The sequence below is a fragment of the Netta rufina genome, assembly GCF_964035555.1.
Source record: "Netta rufina genome assembly, chromosome: 1".
Taxonomy (NCBI): Eukaryota; Metazoa; Chordata; class Aves; order Anseriformes; family Anatidae; genus Netta; species Netta rufina.
This window is the reverse complement of record NC_140123.1, coordinates 103,850,198-103,868,217: the sequence shown is the minus strand read 5'-3', so window position 1 is coordinate 103,868,217 and position 18,020 is coordinate 103,850,198. Positions and strand designations below refer to the sequence as shown.

At 44.7% G+C, this 18,020-nt stretch overlaps 1 protein-coding gene across 1 annotated transcript in view; it reads left to right on the top strand.

Moving 5' to 3' along the window:
- TIAM1 (TIAM Rac1 associated GEF 1) overlaps nucleotides 1-18,020 on the top strand; it is an 84,664-nt gene that overhangs the window by 28,680 nt on the left and 37,964 nt on the right. Inside the window, exons 7-11 of the mRNA XM_084306541.1 lie at nucleotides 685-831; nucleotides 2,758-2,832; nucleotides 3,929-4,099; nucleotides 9,892-9,996; nucleotides 13,907-13,988. Coding sequence (XP_084162667.1) covers nucleotides 685-831; nucleotides 2,758-2,832; nucleotides 3,929-4,099; nucleotides 9,892-9,996; nucleotides 13,907-13,988 — 580 coding nt within the window. The remainder of the gene's footprint in view (nucleotides 1-684; nucleotides 832-2,757; nucleotides 2,833-3,928; nucleotides 4,100-9,891; nucleotides 9,997-13,906; nucleotides 13,989-18,020) is intronic.

The following is an 18,020-nucleotide window of genomic DNA, read 5'->3' as shown; positions in this document are numbered from 1 at the left end:
AAGGCAAACAGCTTTCCCCTCTGAAGGGGCTGCCACAGGCCAGTTTTCAAGTACCCAGGCAGTTAACACTGCTCTAATCCAAAGGGGCATTTCAGCTCCCTTTTCTTCCTGTGTTTTGCCCACTCTTCCCACAGTTGGGTATCGGTGAGGAAATGCAGGTTTTAAATACCCTGAGCTATTTGCAGACCTTTATCAGGCCTTGTAAAAGTAGTGAGTCAGTTCCAGGATGCCCAGAGCGCTTTCACAGGAAAGGGCAAGGAGAAAGACCAAGCTTTTTGGAAGCAGCAGATAAGTTTTGAAATCTCAGGTTTTGTGTGTCCAGCTCTGAAACCTCATTATAAAATAAAGTTAAAAAACAAACAAACAGAAAAAAAACAAACACTTTTACTGGTGCTGAGGCTTTGCTCTGTGCTGAGTAGGCTGCTTTGAAATACCTCATATTAAATGCCAAGAAACATGCGGTGCTCTCCCTTTTAATTTTTAATTCTTGATGTTGGAAGAAAAGAGTTATGTTGCAGGGAGAAGGAAGTAGCCTGGCAGCATCAAGCTAGTCCCCGTTGTGCGTTGCTACGTTATTGCTACAGCGTTTGCCTTTTTTTAAGGCTATTCCAATGTTAGCTTATGTAAGGGATGGTGCTGTGGGATGCTGCAACCTTTGATTTGCAAACCATGTGGCATTGACAGGTGGCGGCTCGCACCGGGGAGTCTGGAGTGAGGAGACGGACGCAGGCCATGTCCAGATCTGCCAGTAAGAGGAGAAGCAGGTTTTCTTCTCTCTGGGGGCTGGATACTACCTCGAAGAAAAAGCAAGGGAGGCCGAGCATCAATCAGGTAAGCACGTGGAAGTTTTGAGGTGTTAGTTTCAAGGCTGACTTATTAGCATGCATTATAGTTCATGCAGAGAATCACTTCCATCAAGCACACACACAGCCAACCTTCAACTTGCTTAATCTTCCACGGTGTGGAGTCGTCACATTCCACATCCTCTTCAAAAATCAGTGACGGTAATTACAGATAAGTATACAGCAGCTCCTGTTCAAACGAGCTTTGGATTTATACCTTTTTTTTGCTGACTGGGTTGCGTTACTCCTGTTGCATTTCTGTTGCTTCAGCTTTTGCCGTTCTCTTAAACTCAGGAGTAACAAGGCAACAGTATAAACCAGACAGCTTTGGAAGGAAAAAAAAAAAGTGGAGACTTGTTTGTTTCTTTAAGTCCAAAATAGGAGTTTGTAGAATATTTTAAATGTAGCTGAGTTTGGGGAAAACTTCGTAAAGCAACAAAACCCCTTGTATTTAGTAGGGACAGTCACTGTTTTGCTTTGAATTTTTAAAAAGCTAAAGGTGAAAAGTTTCCACCCAGTCACTCCCCAGATATTTCTCTAGAAAATGTGTTTCAGTGTGCTAGGAAGGTACTTCCCTGTTATTCTTTCCAAACATCTCTAATTACAGCTTTCAGTTTTTGAGAGCCATACCTCATCTGATTGCAGGAAATGTTGCCTTTTCTTTGTCTTCTTTCACTTTTTTTTTGGGGGGGAACGCTCGGGACCTGTTTTGTTCCGTGCCCTGTGATTACTCCTTCCTTCTTTTAAAGCACCAGTGGGTGTTTGTTTTGTTTAGCAGAGATTAATGCTGTAAAATTGTTGAGCTTGTTTTGAGTGAGACATTAAAAGTTCAACTAATATGTAATGCCTGAGCAAAAGCTGTGGGCTTCACCGGGAAGTACCAGATGCCTCTGTGAGCACATTCTCAATTCTTCGCGCTGGTGCTGTGGCATCCCTCTTGCTTTGTGCTTAATTTCCCCACATCAAGCACAATCTCTTGTCCTGAGCTAGGGTCCTTCCTGTGCTGTGTCTTCACTCTGTGACATTTTTTTTTCCTTCCAGCGGGGATAAATGCATTCATGCTTCCTGTCCCTGCCCCCAGCCTCAGCCCCCTAACTCCTCCAGTACTCCCAGGCATGAAAAGGGATTTTGTTCCAGGTTAACGAAAAGTCATGCTGGAGAGAGTCAAACAAAAAGTGAAGTTTTGAGAAAGCAGTGGAATGCCTAAATATAAAGTCTGAATGCTTTTCCCCTGCGCTTGCGCAGTAGTATGCAATTATTCCCAAAGCTGAGGCTGTAAACTGTAAATTCTCTAAGTGAGGTGACCTGTTTCTGCTTCGTTTGAGGTACAGTATAGTTCACAGTCAAAACCAGCAACTTGATCATAAACCTGTGGTGACGTAGAGCTATAAAATTTAACTTTTTAGCTGTAAGCTTAAGTATCTGCTGTAGCAAAAACCTTATTGTTCTCCCCTACGCTCAGCTGCAGCTAATTTAGAGCTGTGCACAGGGCAAGCTGGGTTTTGCAGGTGTGCCTCGTTGGGTGCCTGCCTGGTACAGTCCCGTGCAGTCCCCCACCCTGTTCCAGATGGGGAAACTGAACACAAAAGGAGATAAAATCTGTCCAGCCCTGCATAGTAAGCCAGTGACAGACCACTAAGCACAATTGACATCTCATCTTTCAGTGTGGTTCCCAGCAACCAGCCTACAGTGCGCTCCCCATCCTTTTTAACAAGCTGGTATTTTCCTTTTTTTTTTTCTGTTTTTGAGATGAATGCTTACATTTTTGGGGTTGATTTCCATGCTGGGTATTGGGTACATTGTTTGCCCCCAACCCTTATGATGCAGTGGTTCAATCAAGTCAGGCCTTAGTCTTGTCCTGCAGATGGTGCAGAGGTTTGTTCGCGTTTTAAAACAGAGTTGCTCTGTTCCTCAGGTGTTTGGTGAAGGAGTTGATTCAGTAAAGAAATCCCTTGAAGGAATCTTTGACGACACAGTCCCAGATGGCAAGGTAAACGCAGCAGCATTGGTTTTGGGATGTAAGAGGGAACATGGAGCCCTGGGAAGGGAAGGGAAGGGAAGGGAAGGGAAGGGAAGGGAAGGGAAGGGAAGGGAAGGGAAGGGAAAGGAAGGGAAGGGAAAGGAAGGGAAAGGAAGGGAAAGGAAGGGAAAGGAAGGGAGAGGGATCCTCTGTGTGTTATAGGGCAGTCTGAGCTGATTTTCCATGGTCAAGCATTCACTGCACTTCCCATCATGAGCACAGAGAGGGGTGCCAGGCCCAGAGGAGTGTTGGTGTTGCACACCAGGGAGGTGCCTTCCCACAGGAGGACCAGACTCTGCTGGCTCTGGGAAATAGCTTATTATGGTGACCATATGGGATTTTTCATAATTTAGGGTTATTGCAACTATGAAGCACAGAGTTTTCTGGTTTGTTTTCTCATGCTTCTGTGAGCTTTTGCGTTTGTAGAAACAATTACAACTGCTTTCTCTTTCCCCAGAGAAAGCCAACTATAAAACAGCATTAAGACAGTGCTAAGGGGCACATTCTTCATGTAGTGAATATGGATTTAGCTGCGTGAGCCCACTTATAGCAAATAGCAATTCTGCAGCTTCATCACTTCATGGAGATTTATAGCTTGTAGTATAACACGGATGTAGAAAAGACAGGAAAATCAAAATAAATGCTAAGATTTGCTGCTTTGCCATTGCTAGGCACAGGACATGCAGCACCTACATCAGTTTTGTTGGCCTTGGATTGGTTTACTAGGAGATAAAGTGCAAAGTTTTAATTTTAAAGCTCTTTTTATCATTATTATTTTTTTGTTGCATTCCTAGCATTCCCAGTAGCCATAGGGTGAAATCCCAGGATACGCACTTTGCACCAGCTTAGCTGTGTGGGTGGCACGGGAAGGCAGACTTTATACTGCTCAGGTAAAACTGCAAAGTTTGCCAGTCCAGACAAGCCTTCGATCTAGGTTTATGAATAAAATGTCTTCACTTACAGGAGGGCTTTTTTTATGCAGCATGTAATGTTCCTTGCACTTGTAACTGATGCAGAAGGAGATCTTACTTGGTTCTTCGAGTCATAATGGATTTTGTCTGTTTAGAGGGAAAAAGAAGTGGCGCTGAGCAGTGTCCATCAGCACAATCCCGACTGTGATATTTGGGTTCACGAGTATTTCACGCCGTCTTGGTTCTGCCTGCCCAACAACCAGCCTGCCCTGACAGTCATCCGCCCTGGGGACACCACGCGAGATGTGCTGGAAATGATTTGCAAGGTAAAGGCCGCCAGCCTGCCCTGGAGCGGGGCAGAATGCCTACAACCCTACAACCCTGAGCGCTTTGACTTGAGTCCTTTTGGTTAAGCCTTACAGTGACTTTCTCCCCTGCTTGAGTATGTTAGATGAAAAATGTGAATTACGCCGAATTTTTCTGTAAAATCACGCCAGCACCACATAGGACAAACACAGTTGGGTGTGAGGAGAGGAAGGCGGGTTGATTTTTGCCCTTTGCACTCCAGGCACTGTGCGTGAGTCTCTGAAGTGCCTTCACGCCCTGCCCCACTGGTGCTGCTGCCTCTCACCCACCCACCCACCCTCTCTCCCTTCACCAGAGGCCAAGCTGTGCACAGGATCCTTCTCCTTTCTCTTTCCCCCAGCATCCCAGCCCCTGTCCCCCATCCTGCTTCCTTTTGCTGGAGTCATGCAGTTGCCCCATGCTCTCTCGATCATCCCAGTGCCCCCAACTCCACCAGCCCCTCCATAACCTCTTTCCTCCGCCACCAGACAAGCAGGCTGATCTCTCCCAGGCCACCGTGTTCCCAGGTGCTGTTCTTCCTTCCCTCCTTCCCCATTCTGCTTCCCCCCTCTGCTCGGTGTGAGGGAGGAAGGCACAGAGAAGCAGCAGTGCCAGGAGTGGGAGAAGGTGCCGGTGTTCGCTGTCTGCATTGCGGAGACAGACTCGCCTCGTGTAGGTGGTGGGAGGGGAGCGAGAAGAAAGCTTTTATCTGCAGAAAAAACACCTGGATTTCTTTGCGAGATGAAATATCAGACGTTTGGCCATTAAAAACAGCTACGTCTCAGCAGAGAAGTTTAAAGCTTTGACAAATTAAATACAAGCTTTCAGTTCTGGCATCCACATAATGTCTGTTTTCCACTACCCAGCTGACTGCAAACTAGACCCAACTCGTGTCACGTGCTGCTCTGAAAAGTGAGTCCTCTTTTGTACAACAACAACAGCACGAGAAAAGAAAACATTTATTGCTGCTAGGAGCCCAACTTTGGGGACTTCTAGAACATGTTGCATGTGCTTCCAAAGAGAGGGAAGGTGAGAGCAAGGCGTTTGTTTGGAGTAATTATACAGTGTGCTTATCTCTCTGCCAGGTGCACTATTAAAGGCTGCTGCAGCTTGTGAAAGCTCTTCATTGTATTCAGGGAAAGCTGACATTTTTGGAGAGAGACATAATAGGGAAGCTGGATGACACATTATTAGTAATGATTTATTTTTAGGGCTTATATTTTCCTTTGGGTAAGGGTGATTAACTCGGGGGGCCACATCCTTAGCTGGAGTAAATTGGTGGAGCTCCATCGGTTTCGGTATCGACCGGCTGAGGATCTGGTCTCTCACTGTGTTTCGGTCGTAGTGGGTGGTGGTGTGTAGGGAGATGGGGAGGTGGGTGAGTGTTTGCTTTTTTAAACAGCTATTATCTGTTTCTTTCCTTTTCTGTAAGAGCTTTCAGTCTGGAAAACACTGATGGATGCCTTCTTTTCTATCACTTTTAATAATCGATCTCTTTCTTCTGTCTCTTGCATTCAGCTCATTTTCCCCCCTTTAATATCTGATCCACATCATTTCACATCAGTTTGCCATCTGCCATCTGAGAACCAGTCAAGTTCTGGTACAGTAAACATTTCAAGATCTACATTTCATATAAAACCTCTTCATGTTTGTAGATGTGCTTAAATCTATCTGTGCTATTAAACTGAGCTTGATTATTCTGTTGGAGAACATTAAGTGCACTCAAGTCATTGTAGAAAATGTGTTCTTATACTAACATTGCTGCTTGTTATTATACAGCGAGTTAGGTTTTGGAGGCTGCTTTGTGACACTTTTATGATTCAAGATTGGTGGGAGGAGAGTCTAAAGCATATTTTGAAGTGGTTTCTCGAATATTTTTCCTAAGATTTAACTAATAGCATCTCTCGGAAGGCAAAAAATCAGTATAGATGCATTAAGTTGTTTCCATTGGATAATAGCTATCGGTGTGAGCGTGTGTGTACAAATTACTAAAATTTGCATAAGGCTATGTCTTAAAACTGAGTAGAAGCACGTACAGTGCATATGGATGTAGGCAGGAGCAGTATGGAGAGAATAACACCAGAAACTGAGCATAGCAGACCACGTGGCATTTCATCTTTCGCCTGAACTGTATAAAAAGTGAGAAGCAAAAGAGCTGCTGTTTTCCCACTGTTACCGAAATAGATGGCGTGAGGGGCAAGAGGCAGATTTCCTCGTGCTCTTTGGATCTGTGCTAGAAGTCTCCAGGCAGCGACTTAAGCCTGATGCTCTGCGGGCTTGCTTTGATTGGGAGCTGATGTGTTCCAGCAGAAAAGGCTCGGGCCACACAGGTGCAAAGCTGGAGTAATGCGCTGGGCTCACCAGCGTGTTTCCACGATGCTGTAACTTCAGTGCTAAGTCCCTCCCACACCAAGCTGAAAAAATACAGCCTTTCTTGTAAGTCCCTGTCCAGACAGGAGTCAAGCAGTGGGATGAATCCAGCTGCCTTGGATGTGTCTACGGTCAGGCTGAATGGTCCTCAGGAGGTGCCTGTCCCCACTTTAACTGGCGGGGAGCTGAAGTGGGTGACTAGCTCAGGCTATGTGCCGTCCTGCTACGCCACTCAGAGACTGTTGAATTGTTTCACACCCCAGCCTGTAAATTCTGCCTCAAGAGCACACCGGCTGAGCTGTCAGGTTAGGCTTTAAATTGGGTTACTTGCTTAATTTAGGCCAGACATAGCCAGACTTATTAGGAGAGAAATAAATAAACCAAGCAGCTTCTTTGTACTGCTAAAAGGTGTTTTGGGTGGTCTTGAAAGGGTATGGATATCACTAAAGCTGCACTGTTTCTGCTCCCACCTTCCCACATATGGATGCAGCTAGACCAGCAACAGGAAAAAAAGTGGGAGAAAAGTATGGCTTTTAGGGCAGACTGGCTGTTTCCTCTTCAAGAGGACCCTTTCCTTTCACTTCAGTAGACAATTGTGCCTCTATTTGAAAATTACTAATGTCAGATTTCGCTGCAGACAAGGCCTTGCTGCAGCTGTACAATTTTTAATTACCTAAATGTTCTGGCTCATGTGCTGCAGCATCACAGCTTTAATGGGGATGACTCCCGTTTCCTGGCACGGATGGGGCCGCAGTGCAGTGGATGCAGTGCAGTGAATGCAGTGGATGCAGAAGTATCCACCATGGCCAGTGGTGTTTCCTGGAAGAAATGAGTGGCTCAAAAGCTACGTGAGGTTTATCCAGTGGCTTCTTTCGGCAGTGCCCTGCTCTGGGTAGCTCGGAGCTTCCATGCAGCATCTGTCATCTTGTGTTTAGCTCCCTCCTACTCTCTAAAACGTCCTGCACAATTTTCTCCCGAGCAAATCTCCCTGCAGGACTGACAGGTGTGAGATCAGAGGCATCAGCATCCGTCCCTGCGCCTGATGCAGGTATCAAAGCCAGCAGGAGCCCTTTCAAGGACCGCCGGGAAGTGTAGGTGAAGCCACTCGCCTGCGGGGACGGCTCCTCTGTTAGGACAGTATCAGGGCAGGGGCTGAACAGCACGGGGCAGGTAGATGTGAGCACAACCTGCCCCACCAGTGCAGCTGAGGCTGCTCCCAGCCTGCAGCATCTTGTGTCCGAGCGCCTTGAGGCCCCGAGCTGGATCCACTGATGTCCCTCTACAACAGGCTGTGATCTCTGCTGGCCTCCCGACTAGCCCTCAGGCACCCCGAGAAGTGTCTCTGATGTCCTCTGCTATGGGAAGGCATTCAGAGGTCTGTTTGGAAGCAATAAAACACACAGCTGTGGATGGGGGCTCTCACTGAACCCCGGGCTATGCTAAATTACACTTAATTACACAGCGTAAGTCTGGCTGACCTGGCATTTGCTGGGTGGCTTTCACTTGGCCATACCTGGAGCTGTATGAAATGCAGAAGACATGAGAGATCTTCAGCACAGGAGAACACAAGAAGATTCAATTCAGTGGCAGGAGCAGGCTGTTAGGTTGCCTGGTTAATTTTTCTGCTAGTATGGGTTTTCCACATACCATTTTTTCCCCACTAATTGCTTCAAATGGCTCAAGTGTTTCACGAACTTTCAGTGAGACTCATCATGGGCTTTTTCCTCCAGTCTTCAGATGTGCTATCTGTGTTTTTATGTCTCCTCCCTGTTTTTGTTTAATTCATGTGCACGATGCTCTTCAGTTTGTGTCTAGGGATCTTAAATTAATCTGACCAGAAACGGAACTAGGATTCCTATGGAGAATTTCTGAACAATTACAACCAATTCTGCTTCCCAGGAATTCCTGGGGTGTTCATATATATGTGCATGTAGGAGACAAAACTAGGAAAAATGGTCATTAAACAATGAGCAGGGCTGGCCAAATGTTTACCAAAAAAGAAAAAGGGGGGAGATGCTGAGGATCTCCCACATGCAGTTCCTTTATTTTGGCTTTTGATAGATTTCGGATTCCTTATTTAATGAACTAGGCATTTGTCCAGATTGCAGGGGTTTATCCCATTTCAGGTACTCAGTTTCATGTAAGAATAATTTGGTTTTTGAATCAGACATACTGGGATGCAGCAATACGTAGAGTGCAGCAATAGACCTGCCTTTTATTTTTGCATTGGTGGCTATTTTTTGTTCATTGCCTAATCCAGATGTTCAAAAATGGTCGCTGTTCCCCGCATACTTGCTGAAGAGTTTGCTCAGTCAGGGCGTGCTCTTCTCTGCAGGTCACTCGGTGTGCATTACTCATCATCCGGGCTGTCTCATCAGTCAGCTGAGTCTCGGTGTATCATCAGCTTGGCTTCAACCGGATAAGCGAGCCTTTAAAAAACACGAGGGCAACACCTAACAAATAGGGAACGGTGACATCTGTGCATGAATTTTCAGACGAGATGTTGTTTTTAGTGCAACCTTGGAGATTTGGGTAATCTGCTAATCCGAGATGAAAAGGCAGATGTATCAAAGCATGGAATAATAATGGGAGTTCAGAGGTGGCGGTGAGCTAAATTTACCTGCTCTATCTGTGAATCACTTCTGGATTTTTCATCAGCTTTAGTCAACAGTTTATGAACTTTGCAAGTAACTCCTGAATGACGTTCTTTGTGTTTATCACCCTTCTGAACGTGTTTGATTACACACTGCATTAACCGCTGCTTCAATTGAGCTTATTAATCGTGCTGAGGAAAGGTCGTTAACATCTCCCAGACCAAATGCCATATCCTCAGCTAATTATAACTAATTCATTCAAATGGTGTGACCTGTTTCCACTGGGAGGTAACCCAGTACACAACTCCCGGCTTCTTTTAGCCTCTTAAAGCCAGCGTGTCCTGGGTTGTTTTGAATTTAAAGAACGTACGGATTTTTTTATATAACCTTGCTTGAAATTTACTACACCATATATACTTGCTAAATTATGAAGATGCTAAAAAACAAGCAGAATTTTTTTTTCCTTTTAAACACACTGTGTGTACAAAAGGTCTGCTCCCAGTCTTCTGCTTTAATAGCATTTGCTTATTCCTGAGACAGAGCAGAATTGTGAAATAAGCAGAAGCAAAGAGGCTGCTTAGAGTAGTAGCACTGCCCTTGACGTCCTGAGCAGGTTAAATGAGTACTTGCTTTTGGGGAAGAGGAGAAGGTTTGGATTCTTGTTCGAGTTAGGAGATCACAGTCCTCTTATGACAGATGGTGCTGGAGCACCTCCACCTTCTTCTCTCTGAATGTCATGCCGTTTTCTAAGTATAGATAATTTGAGCCATTGCTCTTGTCTTACAAAGCTTCTTCTCCATTTCTGACAGACTCACCAGCTGGATCACTCCGCTCACTACCTGCGTCTGAAATTCCTGATTGAAAACCAGATTCAGTTTTACGTACCAAAGCCAGAAGAGGATATCTATGAATTGGTAATGCTACCCCTTGAGCAAAATTACATGACACTGTGTAGGACACTATTAATTAGTGTTTATCTGGTGTTTGTAATAAGCAGTTATGCTTTTTAACTTGCAATTACAGCGCTATGAAGGCCATAGCAAATTGGCCTGCAGTAAAGTAATCTCTCCAGACGTTTCATCTAGTGGAGAGAGTTGGTGTTTTGCTTATGTGTGTGTGCGTGCATGGTTCTGTGTGGAAGGGAGAGAAGGAAGAACCATTGGTAATGGGCGAGGGTTACTGTATCGTACATTTAAGCTTAATATCTCTCAAGGCTGCCTTTTTCTCTTGTTCTTATTTTCCTTGTTTATTTTCAAGACATACTGTTGAGGCCTGAACACAACTTCTTCAGATCGCTTTGATTTTTAAGGGAGGGAGGAAAAGCAAAAGTTTTTTTTTTTTTCCCTTTTTTTTTCTGAATGGGAAGGTAAATGTTGAACTTAAAAAGCTCTGGAGTTATGTGTGAGAATATACGTTCCTAATTGCTTCATTGGGATGTTTTCATATCATGAATCTCAAAAGCAGACTTCAAAGGAATTTTGAAATCAGAGATGAAGAAAAAAGACCAAACAGAATTAGTGTCGTGCTTTAACACTATGATTTTACACATGCATGCTCTAACGCGTTTTAAAGTCTTTTTTATTGGTGGCTGTTTTATTTTATAAAAAGTAGAACTTTCCCAGTTATGAATGCTTTTGTTCATTTACTAAAGAACTGGGGTTTGCCGTTATCACTGTTTAAAAAAAAGTGTTACTGAGAAAGTACTAAACTGGGAGGTGAAACATAGCTGGGAGTGGTGATTAAAACCCAGAGAAGACAGCTTGTGGCTTTCATTGCCTGGAAGGGCTTTGGGGAGTTGCCTTATGTTGATGGGATATAGGATTGACATGGTCATCACTTGCTGTTTATTCTGAAAAACTGAAATCACAACACAACTCCACAGTCTGTAGGACTAATGACATGCTGAAAGGTTATAGTGTAGGTAGGATCATACCTAATGCAGCATCATTAAATCAATATGCATTTGTATGTGTGCTTGTGTGTGCATGTATGCTTGTTTCATGAGAAAATCGGAGTTACTTTTATTCAAGTGTTAAATGAAATTATTCTCTTGCAGCATGATGAAACTAATGACCCTATTTTTGTGGTCTCCTGAAAAGCTCTTTATAATAGTTTTGCCATAATAATACCTTGCTAGAGCTGTCTTCCACCTACTAAAATGCTTTTACAATACATTACTGCAGAAAAGGTAAACATCATTTCTTCTGATAGTATTCCTTTTTCTTGCAGCACATAGAAGATGCATTTAAATAAGAAATGGAGATTAAATGTCCATATTCCATTCCTCTTTAAAAAATTAACGGTGATGCTTTGTGTTCTGACGTAGTCTTTCAAAAATTCACGAGTGTGGTTTATTACGTGTTAAAAATGTTACTGAGGGCTTGGAGACGGATATTTAGCATTAGGTGCTGCACCAGGCAGTTGTATTTTTAAGCACCTTTTATTGTAAACTAAGCGTTGGAATGTTTTGACTGAAGCGTGACGTGCCAGACTTGGGTTCCTACGTTGGGTAGGATTTAGTTGTTGCTTTCAGATGAAAGCAGGAGACTGGAGACCTCTCTGGACATCTCACCAGTGAAGGCATTGGGGCTGCAGTGAAAAGTAGCCCTGGGAAAGGATGCTGGGACAAGACCAAAAGTGTAGAGGAAAAAGGAGCAAGCAGGTGACAAGCTTGAGAAAATTCAGGTAATGATAGATCCCCAAAAGCTGCTTTAAGAAACACCAGGAGGAGCAGAGGGACTGAAGTGGATCAAGGGGACAGTGTTGTCAGGAGGCAATCCTGAATCATCTAGGTTGGAAGAGACCTCCAAGATCATCTGGTCCAACCTCTGACCTAACACTAACAAGTCTTCCACTAACCCACATCACTAAGCACTACATCTAAACGTCTCTTAAAGACCTCCAGGGCTGGTGACTCAACCACTTCCCTGGGCAGCCTATTAGCAAACCCCCTTGGATGCTCCTGGTATTGCTATTAAACCCCTCCGAGCAGAGCTCCCACAAACTTGCAGTATCAGCAGCACGAGCATCCACAGCCCAAATGTGCTGCCTGCCTTTGGGGTTGGGATGGTGGCTCCATGGGGCACAGAAATGCTGCTGTCAGCTCAGTGCTGCTGCCTTGTCTGGCTGTGGTCTGGGCAGCTCCACAGCAGCCTGTGGGTCCCAGATATTTGCCTTCCTTTCCATGGAGATTCTCGGGATGTAGGCAGTGAGCAGTTCCCCTATCCCTGTGCCCTGGATCCCTCACTGGCCATCCTTGTTTCAAGTCTTGCATGCTCATCCAGATAGCTTTCTCGTTGAGATAACTGCAGGGTTCAGACAGTTTTTGTTCTGAAAACACTGCAGTTTTCACTCCTTTTTTTTTTTTTCTTTTTTTTTTTTTTCTTTCTACTTTTAAAAAAGTCTTTACTGAAATCTGGCTGAGATTTTGTGAATGTCATTTGACTCATTTTCAAGTGCGGAATAATATGTTCCCATATTTGAAAGCCACATTTTAAAAGCAACGCTAGCATGGCATCCTCATTGAATTTTACATTTTATCTTGCTATATAAAACCATTTAAGTGGGTATACAACTGTTCTGTAGCGCATAATATTTGCATTAAACAGATATATAAGTGTTGGTAGAAGCAGGAGATAAAATTATGTATTTATTAAAGGAACCCTTTACTAATGAGTTACTTTTCTTTTTTAAAGAAGTGGATTAAACGCTTTGGTCCAAACACTAATGTACGGTTTTAAAATGTTAACTTAATTATTGTGAATTGCTTTTTGACACAGTCACACCAGCATTTTAAACAAAATCTTTACCTTTGAACTCTCATTCACCTGTGGGTATGATTTTTTCCAAAGATGAAAGGCTGGTTTATTAGCAAAGTCCCACCCAGCCTGTGCTGTGGCAAAAAATAGCTTCAAACCTGTGCTGAGACTGAGGTTTCAGAATGGCTTTGAGAAAGTCAGGGCTGACTCCCAGAGATGTCAGTTCAGAGTCTCCAAATGTCTGGAAAAATGGGATTTCCCTGTCTGAGACCGTGTGACAGGCCCCGGTACCAGCTCATGTGTTAGGAGTTGAGAGGTAGGACTGTGATACAACAGTAAGTAAGGCAAGGCACAAGGACCTAAGTGATTTAAAAGCATGATTCCTCTTACATTACTCTGTGCTCTCTGAGGGAGGGGTACAGAGTGCAGGGGTGCAGCTGAGGCCTTGCTTGGCATGAGAATTGCGAGCGGGTGCTCAGGCTTCTGAGTTGCCACCCAGAGGTGTGAATTTGTGCTGGTCTCCCAGGAAGGATGCTAATGACAATTTCAAAGACTTGGGAGCTTTTGTCGGCACAAATAAACATAAACGCGCTAAAGGTGAAATTTCATGCTGAAAAAAGAGCTGCATATAAAGTCTGTAGCAAATTAAGGAATGTATTTAAGCAGCAAAATCCCTACCTGTGACTTTAATACTACAAAATCATTCAATTCCTGCAAGGTCTTACTCTAAGTAATATAAATACTTAATGATAAATGATGACTTCCCACTAAATACAAGAGTAGGCATTGAAGCTCTTTTTCTTGTGTGAGAGAGTGGAATGGATGTGTCCTTGCTTTTATGTTGGCTTCCTCCTCTTTAATTATTTTCTTAACAGTAAGGCGTAGTGACACTGCTCATATGTTTCATGCATGTGGAGAAAAATTTTCCAATAGGTAATGATCACAGTCTATGTCTCCATCCTGTAATTAAGAAAGAAGTCTGTTCAAAATTATCGCAATTAATGTGTCTTCCCACAGTAAAGCATTTTTATGTTTTTTTTTTCTTTTCTTTTTTTCTTCTATTCAGCTTTACAAAGAAATAGAAATCTGTCAGAAAATTACGCAGCACATTCAAATAGAGAAGTCTGATGCATCCTCTGATATTTATGGTAAGTTTCTCTCCTCAATTTGTTTTTATCTTCCTACCAAGTCAATTCTAGTGTAAGTAACTGCTTGCTATTGATTGCTATACCTGAAAGGCCTGTTAACAAAGTAAGGAAAGCACATCCCATTCCTGTGCCATCCACAGAAAGCTGGCTCCCCTGCCCTGAAGCAGGATGGTTTTATTGTAATGCACTCAGCACTGTTTTTCCCGGTGCTCAGGCTGTGGGATATGCGGCTCTTTGATGAGAGCTACAGTGGCAGAAAGGACAAATGTTTGCTTGTTTTTCTTGTCCCTCAAAGCACCACACACAGAGGTTGTGGGACTGAGCGCTGGCAGCACGTGGCATCCTTTGCTGCTTGTCACATCCCACGTGAATTCCTGCCTTGCAGTGCTCGTGGGGGCCCTGCAGCGGAGCTGGGTTTGGCAGAGGGCTGCTGATGCAGCTTGGGGCTGCCAGTGGGGTCTCCCCCTCCTCACCCCATCCTCTCCCAGTCTCCCCGAGGCAGCACCAGGCATGGTGGCAGGGATGCAGACAGAAGAATTGCTGCAAGTGGGAGGCTTCATGAGCTCTGCAGCTGGGCAGCTGTTGCAGGAGGAGCTCCTTGTCCCCTTTCCCTGCCTGCTGCAGGTCTGTAAGGTGGGTCCCTATCCTGCCCTGCTGTTCCTGAGGCTGGGGGAGCTTGGCCCCAAGCACACCCAGTTCTCAAGGAGCCCCTTTTGGACTCCTGGAGCCAAAATCCGCCACATCTTACAGAGATCTGCATGTAAAATGGGGGAACTCCTCCCTGTGTGATTTCAGCAAAATTCCCAGTCTTTCCGTGGGGGTGGTTGAGTTATCTTTTGAGTATTTGAAGCTGTAAACCTCCAGCCTGGCAAGGTTGCCCTTTGGTCTAGCAATTACAGTTCTGTAGTGTTTTTTAACATTATTTGTGCAACCCACCCTGTGGGAAGCCAATCTGCATCTTTTTACTGTTTATCTAAATATTCTGTTTTAATGACTAGAATAATTCTGAATTCCCGAACTCCTTATTATACAGCTGCAGGCCATCCGAACAGAGAGCACTGCTACAAAGCAGTAGTACTGACTGTGGGTTGAATACTGAAGGCCTGAGAAAGAAATCAGAACTAGCACAGCAATGGCCCTAGGTTCAGTAATTATGCTAGGGCTGAAAGGACTGCAAGAATTAGGGGTATTGTGGCATTTCCTGTTTCTTTCTTTCTCTTTTTTTTTTTTTTTTCCTTTCTGTTTTTTTAAGTGATGGGAGAGACAACGAAATGCACTGTCATGCCCTGTGAAAGGGGATCGGCTGCGCCATACACGGGGTGTATCTGTTCAGTGGCTCTGACCCTGCAGAGGGCGAATGCTGAATGCGCCCAAAAAAGCTGACTTTGCTCTCATTGAAAGGAAACAGCAAACCTTGCTTTGACTTTAAACAACAGCAGAATTTCTGTAGTCTGTGTGTGCCTCAAAAACAGTACCATGTGGTCAAAGAGTGACAAGCGTGCGCTGAAATCCTCCCCTGAGGGGGAACAGAGGAGAGGTGACGGAGCTGTGCTGACCCTCTCTTGGTGCTGGGCTTCGTTCTGAAATTCTTTCCAGTCCTGTCTGTTAAGTACATTTATGTCCTCTCAGTCTCTTTATGGGATGAGCGTTGCCAGCACATACTCTTACAATCCAGAGAGCAAGCTGAAGCCCATACACGAGCTACGGCAGCATGAAGATCAGAGCTGTCTGGTTTCTGCGCAGATTCTTTTTAATGGGGTTGCTCGAGGGCTCTCGCTACTGGTTTTGTTTTGAAAGATGTCTAAATCAATAACATGGCTGCAGAGTCTCCAAGCATCTCGCCTAAGTCTTCCCGTGAGCAGGATTGCTTTTGAAGCTGGTTCTCAGGCAGCTGGGCAGAGCAAGAAGCGCGCTCAGCCCCTCACAAGTGCTGGGAATGGGGTCAGGAGCCAGTACCACAGCTGAACAGCCAGGGCGCTACGGGATTTTTCATTCTTATGATTGCTTTCCTTGTTCTCTGCAGCTTCAGTCAACCCTTCTCATACTTCTTGCACATCTTAAAAACATATGTCCAAATCCCCTGGGCCATGATTCCTCCAGAAGAACTGGAAAAGTCTTTATGAAACGGAGACAAACGAATAAAATTATGAAAATCATTAGTGGTCTTGCCTGTTGCTGTTGCTAGTATCCCAGATACAGCAATAATAATGTTTGCAAATCACCTTGAATTTTCAGGATCCTTCACAAGCAGCCATTAATTAATCCTGGCAACGTCTCTGCGATAAGAGGTGCTCTCGAGGTACCTGGCCAGTGTGCTGGACCTTGCCTTCAGGACATGTCAGCTGGTTTCTGTAGCTGTGCTGCCTGGGCACACACATACTCTCCTCTTTCACTGGTACCTGCCTTTGTGCTGAGGTCGTTTTGTGCAGGCAGCTTTGTTCTGGGGTTGTGTTGCTTTTCTGTGGCCCTGTGCGCTCTAAGATGCTGACTTTTGTTCTCCTGCCATCAAAACGCTGCGGTGGAGAAAAGGCCCTGACTGGGTCACCACCCCTCTCTCCACAGCTGTGTTTCAGGGTCCGTGCACAGTTTGATGATAATCTTCCTGGCAGCGATGCCAGCTTATGCAACCGCTGCCACGTCCACCCACTCCTGCCCTTCCTCTCACGCAGTGCTTGCACATGTGTTTGTGGCAGCACCTGGAGAATTCACTCAGACAAAAACTATACGGTTGTATGTGTCCATATACAATCCAGACATACACATACATGCAAATACGCATCTGTGCAAGCATAGGTGGATGTATATACACACTTGACTGAAGTGTTTCTCATCCAGATGATCCCCCTGTCTCCTTCCACCCCTTCTGCTAGTAATTATGGCTCTGGATTTTATTTTTTGACTGAAAGTTGAATGACAGACTGGGGGAGGAAGCTGTCTTCTGGGGGGAAAAAGAAAAGGATAGCTTGGGGAAGGCTGGGTGTCCTCTCACAGTTAGCCACAAGAACTTGAGGAGCAGCTCAGCCTTGTTTTAACTGTGTGGTCGTTGGAGTGAAGGCAGTACAGCCAAACAGCATTTTAGCTGCAGGAGGGTGATTGTTGTCATAGCTGATAATTTGTGCTGATTCAAACCGAAGTCCTGGGCACGCTCCGCTGGGCCTGTGGTGAAGGTTTTCCAGGTAGGCTTCATGGCGATGACAATCACTAGCTACTATTTGTTTTACATCTGCTCTTCTGTTTAGTCAAGAGTTTCTCCCTCTGCCAAATCTGGTGTGTTGAGTGAGCTTCACAAATTTCCTTTTATTCAGGCTGAGGAGCTTGCATGTGGGTTCCAAGTAGCTCAGTAAGCCATGAAGGGCCATATGCTCCTAGCTTCTAGGCTGCCACATTCTTCCCCCTCCTTTTTTTTTTTTTTTTTAATGATATATGGAAAAAATAACTTCTCATCCATAACCGTCGACTTGAAGGGAGTCCTAAAGTCAGAACAGGCTCCCAGCACATCTGCTTCCTCTTGGCTGGTGGCTGATTCCATGTCAAACAAGTATCTTCCCCCCCAAGAGGTTTGTAAATGTTTTTCTAGTTGGAAAAAGATGGAGCAAATGGTTTCCTATACCCATTTAGGGAGTAATGAAGTTTCAGAAAGGCAAATGTTCTTCTTCAGATAACTCTCAACAGTAAATAAGCAAAGCCTATTTAACTAAACACATTGTGTTTACTTTACACATTGTTATCTTGCACCGTGTCAAACACAAATGGCAAGAAAATCACCTAAACCAAATGTAACAGCACCATTTGCACTGTTAAAATTAAAGGCTGTGTCAGTACTTGCATAAGGTTGGTAAGGTTGTGCTGGGGCTCTCGAACGCCGCTATAAAACGTGGGCCGAGCTGAGACTTGGCAAATAACAGGTCGTGCCAGGAGCAGCTGAGAAAAGAAAGAGGCAGGGGGAAGGCGGCATTTTTACAAACTCGGCCAGCCCAGGAAATTCAGAAAGTCGAAGCTGACGTTTTGCTGTAGCAGGCACTGGTCTGTGTT